Source organism: Dryobates pubescens, chromosome 11, assembly GCF_014839835.1.
Source record: "Dryobates pubescens isolate bDryPub1 chromosome 11, bDryPub1.pri, whole genome shotgun sequence".
In the NCBI taxonomy this organism is placed as follows: domain Eukaryota; kingdom Metazoa; phylum Chordata; class Aves; order Piciformes; family Picidae; genus Dryobates; species Dryobates pubescens.
The window spans coordinates 43,360-60,068 of record NC_071622.1 but is presented as its reverse complement, the minus strand read 5'-3'; the positions used below and the strand labels follow the sequence as shown (position 1 = coordinate 60,068).

Here is a 16,709-nt window from a genome sequence, read left to right as displayed (position 1 = left end):
ATGAAACAAGGGGTGATGGCAAGGTGTTGTGGCGTGGGCTGGACAAACCCAGAATGGGGACTGCCACGCAGGTCCAATGGGGGTGCTGCTGCAACCCGTGATTTAACCCCAGCTCTGGTTATCAGGTTATCAAACTGAGTTATCAACCTGGCATACTGGGATGGCACTACACCCAGGTGGCACTAGGTCCTCTGCCACAAGAAGCCTTCACTGGACACAGAGGATGGTATATTCATCAGGGAAAAAAACAACCAACCACCAAACAAAAACCAACCAAACAAAAGAAGCCACCACGACAAGAAGCAACCAAAAAAATCACCCCCCACCCAAAAGTCTTCAGTAGAAAAATGGGGTTAAACACAGCATTTTCTAAACCCCATCGAATTCCCCACGAACAAGTTCAGCTTTCAGTAGGAAGGCAGCACCTAATGAACACTCTGCCTTCCAAGGTGGGAATGAAAACTGAGCTCTTTGCTTTTTGCATGGAGAAAATGCTAGCAGAAGCTGCTGATCGTTAACTGCTTGGGGGAGTTGTCGTTGGCATGGTGGGACTTAACCTGTATCCCAAACGTCTCCCAGCCATGGATGATATTGAATCCCACACCCTTTTGCAGAGGAGCTAGAAAAATCCCGAACAACTCTAGGAAACACTCTCTGTTTCCCCGTGCCTGTTTCTGCCACACTTTCCATATTGTCCCTGCAAGTATTTGTAGCAACTAACCTCAGAAGTCTCAGTTTGTGGGGTGCTTGCAAGGGGCCGGAAGGGATACATCCCCGCAGGGGCACACCTACCTCGCAGGCTCAGCCGCCTGTGCTCCGTCTCGCTGCTGCGTCCGGCAGAAACCCTCTTCCTCCGAATTTGTAGGCAATACGCAGCGCTCTGGCAGAGGCAGGGGAGGGTGGGCGGCTCCCCCCGCCCTGGCGTGGACACCAGACACCCACAGCGATTGCGCAACTCGGGTTTGCAGTGGGAGGTGTGGCTGAACTCTCCTGCTATTGTGCAGGGTGAGCCAGATGACCTGGTTGATGAATCCCTGAAGGGGATTGAGTGGGTGGGAGATGCTGGAGTGGTCCAGATGCATTCTTCAGTCATGCAAGGAGGAGCTGTGGTGGCTCCAGCTGTGGATTTTTTTCACCTGCCTCATTGCTGTCCTCCGAAAGAGAAGCTGCTGACAGGCAGCAGGGTTTTGGTAGGACTTTGCACCCAGAGAACCTTAAAAAAAGAGTAAGCTGGTTTTGCAGTCACTGCTCACAGGGTGCTGAGGCTGCATTGTGTCATTGACCACATGTGGCTGTGAGCAACCTGCTGTGGTGTGAGGTGTCCCTGCCCATGGCAGGGGGGGTTGGAACTGGATGGTCCTCGAGGTCCCTTCCAACCCTGGCAGTTCTACGATTCTGTGATAAATGGGACCAAATACCTCTGCTGCAGTAGCTTACACAGTGGTGGCTCTGGCCATCCTTGATGGGTAATCCAGTCTGGAGACATGGGATGAGATGTAGTGAATGGTACTGTGTGTGTCTAGGGTAGGCACACCTCTAAAGCTTCAGCGCCCTGCAATTACAACTCACTTTCCTGTGATCTGCCTCAGGTCTGTGGTGTTCTCCTCCACAAATATCACTGCAATGCTCTTGACCAGAGCATTACAGTAGTTATGCACGGTACATGCATGCCCAGGGTGCTGAAAAGCCCTTGGAAACACACAGGGTAATTCTGGTTGCTCCGCTCACCTCTGCTGCTGGCGCATCAGGGAATGTCATCTTGGGACACCTGGGACCCATTTCTCCAGCTTCTCTCCAGGGACAGTCAGTGCAGAGCAGAACAGTCTAGAACAGACAGCATATCACTGGGGTTTTATATGTTCTCAGGGATGGAAAAAGGCTTTGTGGCCTGGCATTTAAGCAGAGCATCCCTTGGCACGCTTGGGTCAATCCACCCTGAATTTCTGTTGTTGCAGAGACAGGAGCAGACATGGCCTCAGAGGTCCCTGTCCTCATATCTGAGCAAGCAGAATCTGCTGCCACTCTACCAGAAAGAGATGGACCCTGCCATGACCATCACACACACAAAAACTGCTGGGGAAAATGAGCTTTCACCAAGGGATGGAGTGAGCCCAAGGGAGGGCACACGCTGGGGAACTGTTTTACCACCTTCCCTCTGCACAGCCTGGAACACCAAACAGCTGTATTTGCGACATGCTGGGGCAGAAGCCTCACTAGCTTTTGGGGTGTATCAGTCACAGGGGATCATAGGAAAAGCCAGGAGCTGCAAATAACCACTGGTTGCTCAGGGTGAGAGCTCAGATGGGTACGTTCACATGCCTGCCTGCTGCTGAGCCCCTTCTCCTCTTGAGAAGTAAAGCTTCCTGGCATTGTGGCGGAAGCTTGGGTTCTACAATGGGCTTTTTATCCTTAGAAGGAAGGAGAAACTGAATATATCCACTTAGTCTTAATCAAATGGGAAAGGCACCTCCACCACAGAACTGCAGCATCAGTTTTGCCACCTCTGTTTAAAATAATGCTTTAAGCCAAGGAGGAGCCAGGCTGTACACAAAGAAGTCTCAGCACAGCCTGCTTTGCTGTTTTCTAGGCTTGTGTCAGCAGGTTTTGGTGTGTGTGTCATGGTGAAGGTAGAAAACAAAAAAGAAAAAAGGGTGGGGGTTCTTGTTAAGCCAGTCTCTAAGCAAAGTGGGGTGCTCACCATCACACAGCCACTGCTGCCACACACCCTCAGGAACTGACAGGACGTGGAGTACGGGCTCATCAGTGAAGTTATTGATTTCTCCCCTCTCCAATATTGTCACTGCCTCCCATTATTGCCCAGGAGGCTCTGATCACCGTTGCTTCACTGCACACGGAGGTGAGGCTGCCCCAGAGGTGGCTGTTGCCTCCCATGGCTTACCATGAGGCTGTGGGATATGGCAATCCATGGATCGATGGAGGCTGCAAGAAGCTGCTGGTGGAAAAGTGTATATTCCACTCCCCGTTTCTTAGAGTCTGTATTTTGGCACTGAAAACAACTACTTGTGCTTTGGACTAAGGCAAATCCCTCCTTGAAAAAAAACCCAACAAAACAAACCAAAAAAAGGCAAAACCTTTCTGCCAAGCAGCAGGGGCTGTTCTCCCATTTATTTACTTTACTATTCCCAGGATATATGTTCAATATCTTAAACTCTTTCTGAAACCTCTCAAAAGACATTACTGTTAAGGAGACTCAAAGGACCTGCTGGAGCAGAGGTGGGCTGTAGCAGCCTTGCTTGCTAGACAAGCCCTCCTCTCCGTGGAGGGCACAAGTGTTTCACTCCAATGTGTTTGGCAAAGTTTAACCTGATCTAATAAGTCACCGTGTTTTCTGAGTGCGTAACCTATGGAATTTGTCAAGAGGCAGCTGCTGTCCCTTGTTAAACTGATGTGCTAACAAAGCCTGGAGAACTGCAGGTTTAAACCTCTTGTTTTGGAAGGGTTTAAAATGTACATTTGACAGTTTTCTCGTACAACTGCTCAAAAATCTTCACAAAAACAACCCCGACGGACACGCACACCCCTTCCCCTGCCCACCCCATCTGTGTACCAGGACTCCAAGCAGATAAACACATGCCCTCCCCATGTACTATGGGAGGTGCATTCTAAAAGCATGCAGCACAAGGAAGGGCTTGAGACCCTCCTCAGCTCTTCTGAGCCAAACCTCAGGCTTAAGGAGTCTCTCTCTGTCATTTCACAGCTAGTTACTTATAACTACTGAGGAGACCATCAGAGCAGACAGGAGTTACAGTTAAGGTCACCTGTACGCGAATAATCATAAGGAAGAGCTGTCTCGAAAGCGCAGGGTTAAGACATGCACAGCCCGACCAGGAGGCACCGTACTACCACCACCAGGCAAAGTCAACCGTCAGCCTTCAAGTGTTTTCAAAGATTCAGTCAGTGAATGTGACCCCTTCCTGTAAATATTGACCAGGCTCCCAAGCTGAGCAGTTCGAATGCTTTCAATTCCTGCTGCCTCTCCAAGAGTACCTCCGGCAGAGGTGTGCCCGTGGCTAACAGTCCCACCCCCCAGCACGGGGCCTCAGCGCCACTGCTAAGTCAGCCAGAGACTTGCTTCTGTTCCTCCTTGGCCTCCCACCTAGGAGCACTTCTGTGCATTTAGCGCCAGAAGTCTGATTTTTAAAGAGGACTAACCCCTCAACGTTAAGCAAAGCACTGCTCCCAGACCACTCAGAAGTACCTTGATGAGATGCCAGCACATGCACTGTGGAGCTGCATTAGTTCACATCAGCTAGCAGACCTTTCACTTCAGCTTCACCAAACCCTAGGAGACAGGATGGGAAGGGAGCTCAGGAACATCTAACCCATCTTCTCCTCCAAAAGCAGCTCTAGCTGACCTTCACAACCTTATTTCCACCACCTGTTTCAAAAACTTCTGGTGATGGAGACTCTAGCACCCCCCACCAAAGTTGATGCCTGCTTTGAAGTGGCTGTCAAGTTCTCTCTTATTCTCACAGCAGAGACAAGCTGTTAGCTGACATTTGGCTATAACTGAAGAGATTCTGCAGAACCAGCCTTCCATCGATTCAGGTGGGAAGTTCCAGATGAAATTGATAGGTGAGCTCTGACTGGGTCATTCCTTGGCTCCCTAATTGGTCTGAGAAGCTGCTGAGCACCCACAGGTGGTCTTGCGACCACGGGGCTGTTCAGCAGCACTGAAGATTAGCCCCTCTGGCTGTTTTCCTATTTATACTCTGGAAAATATTTTGTTATAAAGAAATTGTTCTGCAAGGGCCAGAGTACTGGATTATTTATCTGGGAGCTTCACCCATCTGATGAGATTAGGACTGGAAGAGGCTGGACCACTGTGGCCAAGGCAGGCAGACTTCAAAGAGACAAACATACTGATGACACCAGAAGGTGGATTTCAGGAGGTGAAACAACAGCACAGATTGGTGCAGCAAGGAGATGTGATGCTGCTTGGGGAACTCAAGACCCAAGCTCCGATTCTTTTGTTAGCTCTGACTGAAAGGAGGGATGAAAAAAAGAGGGCCTGGGACCTTCAGTTTAACCTATACAGTGTGGAAATATTTGCCCTTGAACCCTGCAAGGAGAGGTGGAAGGCTTGCAGTGAAGTGCAGGAGCCTTGAACTGCAATTTTCAACAGCTTTGAGTACAGCCTAAAATCTGAGAGCTGCTGGGACCCAGGCTTCGGTGGTGGTGATATGGCAGACGATACCTACGAGACCAAGAGATAAAGGAAAGGTGAATGAAGACAGAGCTCCAGTGAAGGTCATGGTGTTTGGTCTGTAGGACACTGCAGGTTCACTTGACCTTCATCCTGCAGCGATCCCCAGTGTTGGCATCCCCAAGGTGTTCAGCAGTAGCCATGTCATGAAATTCTGGCTAAAATTCTCACTTTTTGGGGCAAACTGGTAAGGGGTGAAAAGTGTCATGGGTGGTTATTGCTTCTGCTTCTGCTCAAACTGCAACAATGTGGAAAAGAATTAATTATTCAATTAGCAGACAAAGGTGGATGCAGGTGTAAAATGAAACAAGGGACATGTCCCTGCTCTGCAAAGGACTGGTGCTGTCACTAGGGGAGATGCTGTTTGGTATGGCCCTGGCGTGGGCTTACACACTCGAGAACAGCTGCAGAACAGTGGAATTCCAAACCAGCAGCCAGACGTAGCTTCCCCATGATCCTCTGGCCAACAGTTAGTCTGGCTAAAGTTAATGCTGGGGGAAACTTCAGCCCACCACAGTTATGGCCTGCACTCTGCCAGGGGAAGAGCAGTGCAGCTGAGGTGCCCTCAGCAGCACACAGGCCATCATCTCATGTTTGACAGTGATGAAGTTCTCCACCCTGTTTAGCCAGCCCTAGAGAGCTCTTGTGACAGCCTGCCCCATGTTCACATGTTGACTATACCTAGGGAAGGCAGGACCGGCTTGCCGGAACCCCACGAACCTTCTTCCTTCGTTCCCCGGCCTCATCTCTGCTCCCGTCATTGGAACTGTGGCACCTCCCCAGTTCACCCTACAGCTGCCAAGGCCAACAGCTGCCCTTTCTCCCTGTTGCCCTTAATTCCATGTCACATGGTACTTGGGCTTTTCAAAATCAAGGGCTCCCATCTCCCATCATGTTTAATGTGGGTCCTGCCAGCACCCTGTGAGCTCAGCAGCAACATCCTCCACCACTGTTGTCTGTGTCCTAGCTGGTTAACAAGGCTGCCCTCATCGTGTAGAACAAAAACCAAATCACAAGGACAGACCATGCACAACTTGCTACTTGCAAAAGAATTACAAACCCTGCTCAGATGATATTTTTATTTATGTTTGAGAGAGCGTGTCTGAGGTCTTTAGAGCTAGACCACAGTCAAAAGAAGAGCTAAGACCTTGCTTCCCTTCGTGGGAAGCAAACGCAGCATTTGGACCGAATAACTAAGAGCAGACAAACCTCTCTGCATGTCCTGGTAGGAAGGAGCATGCAGCATGTTAGCAGAGCGCTCAGGCAGCGGAAAGGGAATGTGGCTGTCGGACACAATTCGTCTCAGGTCTTGGATGCTTACACGTTCCAGCAAAGTCCAGAGGTTGTTCAGAGAATACTTTGGAATACCAGATATTTTAATCTGATTTTTCCCCCCATTTGGGTGTTTTTTTCCCCCTGGAAAAAAAGTGAATGCTTTGCTTCTTATGAAAGTTATTTTTCAAATGGGCCAATTGAGTCAAGCTCTGGTTGAGCTAGAGCACAAGCTCTGCTTTAGCTAGAGCACAAGCTCTACACCAAAACTTCAGAAAAAAACAAACGCTTTGACTCTGACTTTCCACTGGAAAAAGAGGCAGCAGACAGAGATTGAAAGCTGTGTAACAAAGTACTACTGCTTGGAACACATTTAGAGGGATAAAAACCCCACAATTACTTGAGTTGGTATTTACAGTCTTTCAAAGCCCTAGCTGAGAAACCTTCCAAAATTACCATGCGTGGAGACTGCACCTGATTTATCAATGCCATTTTTTAGGGATCTCTTGATGATACATTTTCGGGTAACGAGCAGAGCAGCAGGACACGTTGCCCACTTGGAGAAAGCATCCCATGCACACACACTGCACAGTACTTCTGCAGCACTGCAGAATCATGGAATGCATTGGGTTGGAAAGGACTCTTGAAGGTCATCTTGTCCAACTCTCCTGTAGTAAACAGGGACATCTTTAACAAGATCAGGATGCTCAGGGCTCCATCAGTTTTAACCTTGAATGGTTCCAGGGATCTCCACCCCATCTCTGGGCAACCTGTTCCAGGATTTCACTACCCTCATTGTGAAGAACTTCCTTCTTATGTCCAGCCTAAATCTACCTTGCTGTAGTTTAAAACCATTGTCCCTCATCCTATCACTACAAGCCCTTCTAATCAGCCCCTCCCCAGCCTCAGACACTGAAATGCTGCTGTAAGGCCTTCTCAGAGCCATATCCTCTCTAGGTTGGGTCCTCTAGCTATAAAGGGCAGCAAGGAGAAGGAGTGGGAGGAAGAGCATCCCCAGCACAGCCAACCAAGGAAAGGTGGTGGGAGCAACAGGGGTGATGCGTGTCTGCGTGGCCTGCAGGGTGCGGTCCCACTGGGTCAGGATGGCCTTTCTGGCCCCACTCCACTTCCCAGGGCCCACCAGCCGGAACTGGTAGGGCGTGCAGGGGCCAAAAAAGACCTGCAAGGCCAGCTGTGGGTCTGTCAGCAGGAGCTTCATCATGCTGGGCTTTACTCCAATGGCTGAGGCCAGCTCATCCATGTAGGTGACATAATCTGTCTGCAGCATGCTGCTGTTCCCGTGCCTTTGTGGGAGACAGGAGAGGAAAGGAGAGGCTGCTTTAGGTTTTCCCTTTTTACACATATTAAAATGACTTTTTACTTTAAGCACAGTGAAGGCAGAATCTGTTCCTGCTCTCCCCACTAGACCTGGGCAGCTGAGCTGGCTAGGGGTCACGGCTCCAGGGGATACACATCCATGTCAGTGGAGGAATCTGGCTGACAAGAAAACCCTGCACTTTGAAAGTTCCTGCCATGCAACAAAGCACTGCTTGGGTCAGGTTCAGCTTTCACAGACTGTATTAATCTTTTTAAAGTATGGCTTCACTATAATATCAGACACACTGAGAGGGGAAAGCAAGGCACTTCCATGGGCTTTGTGGGGGAAAAAAATTGTCACTTTGAAAAATAATGATGGAAATGTTCTATTTCTGCTGGGGCCTCACCCTGATTATGTGTGGATGAGAAATGCTTTTTCAGCCTGATAACATTCAGTGATGGTAAATGAGCATTTTCAGAGAGGAAATCCTTCTATCACATTTTTTCCACCCAAACTTGCCTGATTCAAGCCTCTGTAGTGCCTGTATCCAACTCACTTTGGACTGAGGTGATGGCAGGGCTCTTCTGCCAGCACAGGAGGGTTCCATGAGCTGCACTTACCCTTTGAGCTTCTTTCCCATCTTCTCATCAATGTCATCCATCATCTCTCTGACGGGAGGGAGCATGCACTGTCCTGCAAAGAGCAGGAAGACCATTGGCAAAGGAGAGCTATGCCCAGGAGTTCTGTCCTGCAGCAGACTGGGTTTGCAAGGATTGGCTGAGCCCTTGGGTGCCTCTCTTCCCTTTAGTGTCAAGACTTGGGTGTTGAAGCTGTGACTACATTGGCTCCCCTGTTCTTAAAGGTGTGCAGTGATGCCCAAGGGGCTCTTCAGCCCCACCAGAGGGACTTCTCTGGCAGCTGTAGCAAGCTGAGAAGTGGCCTGCTCCCATAGTGAAACGTACCCCATCTCATGGAAACCCGATTGTGCTTCTCAGCACTCAGACACTGTCCTGGATGCCGGTTTGAGCCTGCCCATTACTGCTGGGGAATGCTACTTCCTGTCAACAGAAAACAGATCTCCACTCAGCACATGGCTCTCCACCTACCCTGAAACACCTTGATCGCCCAGCGGCATTGCAGGTCCACTGTTGGCATGATGGCTCCAAGTGTCTGGACCAGCCCAATAACTGCTATGGTTGGCTTCTCGAGCTGAGGAGGGATGATGCCTTTGTAGAGGGTGACCTCATTGTCCCTGCTTTTGATGATGGAATGATCCTCCATGAAAGGGTAAGAGCAGATGTAACCAGTGGCAAAGACGACAAGATCGACACCATCCTGCACGGTCCCATCTTGGAACAAGATGGATGTTTCTCTGAACTCCTTCACCTTTGGCTTGATCACCACCACGCCGCAGGCGATGCGACCTGGGAGGTCATCGTTGAGCACTGGCTCCTTGCGGGAGGCTCTGCAAGGGCAAAGGCGGAGGGGCTGTAAGAGGCTGTCGCAGAGGCAGCTTCTGTTGCTGGCCCAAGAGAGGCACACAGTTCAGTGCCAGCCCGAACCATCACCCCTGTGGCGTTTGGGTGTGGATGGCCCCACATGTACCTCTCCAGCGGCATGAGGCCAAAATTCTCATGCTTGAAGGACCGATTCATGCTTCTCACATACAGCCAGTTGCTGAGCGCCCTGGGAAGGACTGTCCCCAGCCAGGTCTGGAAACGAGTGATGACAAGCATGTCCCAGGGGTAGCCCTTGTGCCAGACACGGCTCATCACCCAGGATCCACTTCGAGTGCTCAGGTAGACCTGGAAGGACAGCAAGGTAGGGGTAACCTGACCCTGTCGTAACGGCTGTGAGCCCCTGGGGCTTGTCTCATGGGGGCAGTGGCACATGCTCCAGGAGATGGGGACTCTCCCTTCCCCAGTGGCTCTGGTGTAGGTCCCCATACCTGAGATGCCACGGTGCTGAGCTCCACAGCAATGTCAGAACCAGAGTTGCCCAAGCCTATCACCAGCACCTTCTTGCCTCTGAACTTCTCTGGTTCCTTGTACTCTCGGCTGTGAAAGTAGCAGCCTTTAAACGTCTCTATTCCTGAGGAAGAGAACAGAGAGGGTTGTAATTCACCCCAGGAATGAAAAGGAGAGCTTGTGCTGATTTGGGGATCTCCCTTTCCCACAAACACTACTGGGGAATCCCTCTGGCCGTTTCTCATGTTTCTTGCCAGAGAGAAAGCTATTCCTAGTAATGTAGCTGTAAACAGAGAGGCAAAGGTAATGCACGTGATGTTTGAACTAGAAATCCGAAAAACACCCCCAAAAGCGTTTGACAAAATCCTTCTATGCAAAGTCTCCTGCCAACGGAAATAGCCTACATTTTTTTTTTTTTTTCCTGGAAAGGATAAGCATTGACCCCACTTTGATATTGTTTGATGGCTGGAGTGTTTTATTTAAAAAACCCAGGCTGTTGATTCCCTAAACAAAACCCCACTCCCCCAAATATTGCTCTCCTAATGCTGATGAGGTCTATTTTTCAGGGAAGAACATTGTGATAGAAGGCATTTGCCCAGCTGTGTCCCAGTGGATGAACTCCCTGTGTGCAGCTTACCTGGAAAGTCAGCGAGGGGGAGGTTTGGGTAGACTTGATGCCCAGAGCAAACCATCACAGCATCAAAAGCAGACGTCTCTTCCTTCCCATCCCTCTGGGTCACCACCTCCCACTGCCCCGTCACAGAAAAGTTGGGATGTTTTCTAACCTTGGTGACCAGGGTCTTAAAAAATAGAATAGAATAGAATAGAATAGAATAGAATAGAATAAACCAGGTTGGAAGAGACCTTCAAGATCATTGAGTCCAACCTATCATCCAACACCACCTAATCAACTAAACCATGGCACCAAGCATCCTGTCAAGCCTCGCCCTGAACACCCCCAGCGACGGCGAACCCACCACCTCCTCGGGCAGCCCATTCCAATGGGCAATCACTCCCTCTGTGTAAAACTTCCTCCTAACCTCCAGCCTAAACCTCCCCTGACGCAGCCTGAGACTGTGTCCTCTTGTTCTGGTACTGGTTGCCTGGGAGAAGAGACCAACCTCCGCCTGTCTACAACCTCCCTTCAGGTAGTTGTAGAGAGCAATAAGGTCACTCCTGAGTCTCCTCCTCTCCAGGCTAAGCAACCCCAGCTCCCTCAGTCTCTCCTCACAGGGCTGTGCTCCAAGCCCCTCACCAACCTTGTCGCCCTTCTCTGGACACGCTCCAGCAAGTCCACCTCCTTCCTAAACTGAGGGGCCCAGAACTGGACACAGGACTCGAGGTGTGGCCTAACCAGTGCAGTGTACAGGGGCAGAATGACCTCCTTGCTCCTGCTGGCCACACTGTTCCTGATGCAGGCCAGCATGCCATTCGCCCTCCTGGCTGCCTGGGCACACTGCAGGCTCATGTTCAGCCTACCATCAACCAGCACCCCCGGGTCCCTCTCCACCTGGCTGCTCTCCAGCCACGCTGACCCCAGCCTGTAGCTCTGCGTGGGGTTGCTGTGGCCAATGTGCAGAAGCCAGTCTCATGCCCTTGGACTCTGCTCATCTGTCCAGCCTGTCGAGGTCCCTCTGCAGAGCCTCTCTGCCCTCCAGCAGATCAACTCCTGCCCCCAGCTTGGTGTCGTCAGCAAATTTACTGATGATGGACTCGATGCCCTCATCCAGATCATCAATAAAGATGTTAAAGAGCACGGGGCCCAGCACTGATCCTTGGGGCACACCGCTGGTGCCTGGCCGCCAGCTGGATGTGGCACCATTCACCACCACTCTCTGGGCTCGGCCCTCCAGCCAGTTCCTAACCCAATGCAGCATGCTCCCATCCAAGCCATGGGCTGACAGCTTGGCCAGGAGTCTGCCGTGGGGGACGGTGTCAAAGGCCTTGCTGAGGTCCAGGCAGACTCCATCCACAGCCTGCCCCACATCCACCAGGCAGGTCACCTGATCGTGGAAGGAGATCAGGTTGGTCAGGCAGGACCTGCCCTTCCTAAACCCATGCTGGCTGGGTCTGATCCCTTGGCCATGCTGTAAGTGCTGTGTGACTGCACTCAAGATGACCTGCTCCATAATCTTGCCTGGCAGTGAGGTCAGGCCGACAGGCCTGGAATTCCCTGGCTCATCCAACTGGCCCTTCTTGTGGATGGGCACCACGTTGGCAGCTTCCAGTCCTCTGGGATGTCTCCAGTGAGCCAGGACTGCTGAAAAATGATGGAGAGCGGCTTGGCCAGCTCATCTGCCAGCTCTCTCGGCACCCTAGGATGGATCCCATCTGGTCCCATGGACTTGTGGGGATCCAAGTGGCTAAGCAGATCACCAACTACCCCATTCTGGAACAGAGGAAGACTATGCTGCTCCCTGACTCCTTCTGCCAGCTCTGCAGGCCAGCTGTCTGGAAGACATTCTGTCCTGCTAGTAAAAAATTGAGGCAAAGAAGGTGTTAAGTAACTCTGCCTTCTCCTCATCCTTTGTTACAACGTTCCCCTCCGTGTCCACCAAGGAGTGGAGGTTGTCCTTGCGCTTCCTCTTGCTATTAATGTATTTATAAAAGGACTTTTTGTTGTCCTTCACAGCAGAGGCCAGTCTAAGCTCCAAATGTGCTTTTGCCTCCCTAATTTTCTTCCTACAAGACCTAGCAACATCCTTAAACTTTTCATGGGTTGCCTCCCTTTTCTTCCAAAGATGATACACCCTCTTTTTTCCCCTTAGTTCTTTTAGAAGCTCATCACCCATCCAGGCTGGCCGTCTGCCCCGGCGGCTCCTCTTCCGGCGCATTGGCACAGCCTGTTCCTGTGCCTTCAAGAGTTCCTCCTTGAAGTAGTCCCAGCTCTCCTGGACCCCTTTGTTTCTAAGGGCTGTTTCCCAAGGAACCTTCTGAGTTAGTTCCTTGAGTAGCCTGAAGTCTGCCCTCCAGCAGTCCAGAGTGGAGGTCTTCTTGCTGCCCCTCTTAGCTTGACTGAATACTGAAAATTCAATTATCTCCTGGTCGCTAGCCCCTAAACACCCTCCGACCACCACATCACCCACCAGCCCTTCCCTGTTGGTGAAGAGGAAGGAAACAAAGAAGGAAATCGGTGGATATGGGGAGAACACTGAGAGCTTTAAGTGGGATTCAGAGGCCACAGGAATCCCAGAGGATATTTGTCCTGTGATTTTGTTCTAGCACCTTCAAGGAATGCACAGAGAAGGGAGCTGATGAGACCTGGTTTAACAAAGACAGGAGAGTTTTCTTCCCTCAATATTTTCTCCCAGGATTTGTTCTCCCCAAGTAACAAGTTACAGTACATGAGGAAGCAGCATCAAGTTGTGCCAGGGAAGGTTTGGGTTGGATATTAGGAAAAAATTCTTCACCAAAGGGGTTGTCAAGCCCTGGCACAGGCTGCTCAGAGAAGTGGCAGAGTCACTGTCCCTGTAGGAATTTAAAAGATGGGTAAGTGTGGTGCTGAAGGACATGATACAGTGGTGACTTGGCAGTGCTGGGTTGATGGTTGGACTTGATGATATTGAAAGTGTCTTCCAACCAAAATGATCACATGACTTTATGGTTTTCCCTGTGGCAGGGAGACCTGCCTGGGTCCCCTGGCTGTTTGCTGTCCCTCTCCACTCCGGGCTCGTTACCTTGAATTGTATGTGCCGGAGAAGGCCAAAGTGCTCGGCGTACTTGCAGAGGTAGTGGTGGAGTCTGGTGTTGTGCATGTAGTTGGGGTGGTCGTCAGGGAAGGGGAAGTCAGGGTAGCAACTCATCTCTTTGCAGGAGTTGGTGAACACGGTGCGGTAGATGCTGGCTCTGCCTTCCTCTGCTTTGTTCTGGAGTGGGAGCAATGTAGATGTAGATGGGACATGACCCCTGCCCGTCCTGGAGCCCTGAACTAACTCCTCCAGATGCTATCACTTCCTGACCTCCACACTGAAGACTGAGGAAAACAGCAAAACCATCAAGCACAACCACCAAATAACCCCCATGAGCACAGAAGTGTCCTAACAAGCTGAGAGGAGGGGTTGCACCACCCAAGGCATTGAGGAGCCAGTTACGTGCACATTTGCCAGGGAAAGCGGAAACCTCAGAGGAAGGGAGCGCTGTGGAAGGACCATGCCAGAGTCTCTCCACTGCATGCTCAGAAAGCCTCAGGAAGTCAGGTGTAACACAGCTACAGTCAAGCACATGGACACAGGAGACAAGTAGCATGGGATGCCCCAGTATCCAGCTTCCTTATGGTCTGTCTGTAAAGCTTCCAAAACGCTGTGAGTGCTCCTGGATACTGCTCCTTTGTGCCTGTAGTCTCGGTAACTGTACAGATGAAGGCAGAAGGCCAGCCAGATGCATTTGCTTTGGTGCAGCAGCTTGGCTGCCTGTGCTTTATACCTGGCTGCCTATGGAACAGGTTTAGCCAGGAACATGGATGGAGGCTTGTGCCTTCTGCTAGCAATGCCCATACCAGCTGGCCAGTGTCCCACTGACATCTAGAAGGGCAGGACATGGGAGATCTGTCAAAATCCCCAAAACCACCATGCAGGCGGTGGGGTCCAAGCTGGCCTAGCCCAATTCTGCCCAAAATAGCCAGCCTCAGGCATCACTCTGTCCCCACTGTGGGGGGCACCTGCTATACCTGCACTGACATTTGGCTTTTAACAGCAGTTTTTATCACATTTCCTTTTGCTGATGGCTTTGATGCCAGGGTAGAGCTGGGAAAAATGCAGCGAGATTTCTGTGCCAGAAAATTAACATTTGGGTTGGCCAAATGATGACAAACTGTCAATAAAAGAGAAAGCCCAAACAGCTAAGGAGCTGAAGTGGTTTTTGCTTTTCCCCTCTATAGTGATATTCTGATATGAAATTCTCCATTATACATATCAAAAAGTACTGCCAAACGTTCTGCAGGAATTTGCTGGAGTCCTCCCCAGAAAAGAGAGGAAACATGTGGTCCGTGTTTTGAGATGGATTGAATGTTTCAGACCATCCAAAACAAGCTTTCTGGCCTTCTGCTCTGCCCTGGGGTTTAACTCAGGCAGGCTCAGTTCCTTTCCCTAACAGCACCATGAGCTGCTCCTGATCACACCCTGCACCGTCCCTTCAGCCCTGGCCTGACAGCAGTGGGGCACCTGGCATGAGGTGCCTCTGGGCCTGACCCTCTAATTAACATCTGTAGTCCTTTTTAGCTGTGTGATGTGTGACCATTACTTAAAAGCGGGCTGAGAGCTGCCCTGAGCAGCAGTGAGTGCTCCCCGAGGTGGGGTGATGCTGCCAGCCCCACAGGGTAACTTTTGCAGGATCTGAAGGCTTAATTTCTCGGGGCTGTCCCTGTGTCCATGGAATTTGAGGGGAGCAGGTGCATGTCTTTGGTGCAGCCCCAAGGGATTTGCAGCCCCATAGTTGGGAGAAGCTAGCAGCTCCCTTCATTCCCAATGGAGAAGGATTGGAAATGTCGTGGGGATTTGGTTCAGCAAGCCAAGGGACAGCTAGGCTGTCCCCAGGGTAGGGGAAGGAATCTGGGGACTGGTACTGAACCAGCCAAGCCCTCCCCCATGCAGCCATCTGAGCTGAGCAAGTGAATACAGACATGCAGGATGCAGCCTCCCAGCCCCGAGGACACAGATGTGAAACAGCCAGCCCTGACCTGGGCAGCCACTCACCGTGTAGTACCAGAGCCCCCCGACATCCTCGCTCCTCTCGAAGCAGGTGGGCTCCAGCCCCTCTTCCAGACAGCACTTGGTGGCTGCCAGCCCGCTGACGCCTGCGCCCACCACTGCCACACGTTGCACCATGCTTCTTCCTGCTGGGCTGAAGATCCTGGCTGCGGTGGGGTGGGGTGGGGTGGGGTGGGGTGGGGTGGGGTGGGGAGAGCTGGGCACACTCACCCAGCTGGGTCTGCCCCCAGGCAATGACCCGGAGGAGCCAGGCACCTCCTCCCCAACACAATATCTCAGCTCCTTAAATAGCACCAGGGGGGAGAGGGGGTTTCTTACTGATGCTTGCTTACCCGTTTGCCTTGCAGCCCCCAGGTGAGCGCTTAAGGGTTTGGGGCAGGAAGAGGAGTGGTGGCTCCGGACAAGCTCCCCTGACAGAGCAAAGCTCTTTTATGCAGCGCTGCACGGGAGGCAGGGCCAGGGCTAAGGGGTTATTTCAGTGACTGACTTGCGCTGTTTGGACTTTAGCAAGCCTGGAACTGTAACGTGAGGAGGAGCTGTTGGCTCAGAGCTCCCAAATTACAAACAAAATGTTAGACTGAAGTTATTGCAAAATAAACCTTAAGGTCACTGAGCAGCAGCAGCCACAAGGAGCAGCATCTTATATACATCTCATATACATGCACTCACCTCTCTGAAATGCTACGGTTATATCCGTGTCATCAGGAACAGCAGGCAGGACCAGGCTTCCCAATCTCACCCCATCCTTCCACCTAGCACTGCAGTTATTCCCCTGCAAGGAGGGCAGCTGGCAGTGCCACCCCTGGGCCAAGCCATCCTGGCATCAGGCATGTTCCTGTTTGACACATCTGACCACTTTCTCCTCTTTAATAAATGGGGCGAGTGTGCTGAGAGGAGACCTGTGCTGGACAAAGCACAGGCAAATGTGGAGGAGCCTGGCTGCGAATCCCAGTCCATCTCTCCACTCTTCATGTAAGTCTCACTGTGTGAGTTCATCCATCAAACCCCTGCCAGGTAGGGCCTGGGGGAGAATTGTTCACTGGGAGCATGCCCAGTTGAAAGCTGCTGGAGCCTTTAAGGCTGTCTAAGCTGAGCTGCTAATTCATGCTAAACCAACTTGAATTAAAATAGAGCAAAGAATGCAAAACCCAAACCTAACCAAAAAAACCCAAACCAAACCAAAAAGATTGAACAAAGTGAAAAAGAATTAAATCACCCTT

The 16,709-nt window shown here is 51.1% G+C and overlaps 1 protein-coding gene across 1 annotated transcript; it reads right to left on the bottom strand.

The window, feature by feature from the left end:
• Nucleotides 1-7,104: 7,104 nt before the first annotated feature.
• Nucleotides 7,105-15,611, bottom strand: LOC104298231 (flavin containing dimethylaniline monoxygenase 3). The gene is made up of 8 exons (XM_054165457.1): nucleotides 15,475-15,611; nucleotides 13,462-13,650; nucleotides 10,422-10,584; nucleotides 9,766-9,908; nucleotides 9,423-9,622; nucleotides 8,924-9,282; nucleotides 8,438-8,510; nucleotides 7,105-7,803 (listed from the first exon to the last, which is right to left on the bottom strand). The coding sequence occupies exons 1-8, from the start codon at nucleotides 15,604-15,606 to the stop codon at nucleotides 7,467-7,469; spliced, it is 1,596 nt and encodes a 531-aa protein (XP_054021432.1). The 5' UTR covers nucleotides 15,607-15,611; the 3' UTR covers nucleotides 7,105-7,466.
• Nucleotides 15,612-16,709: the final 1,098 nt, after the last annotated feature.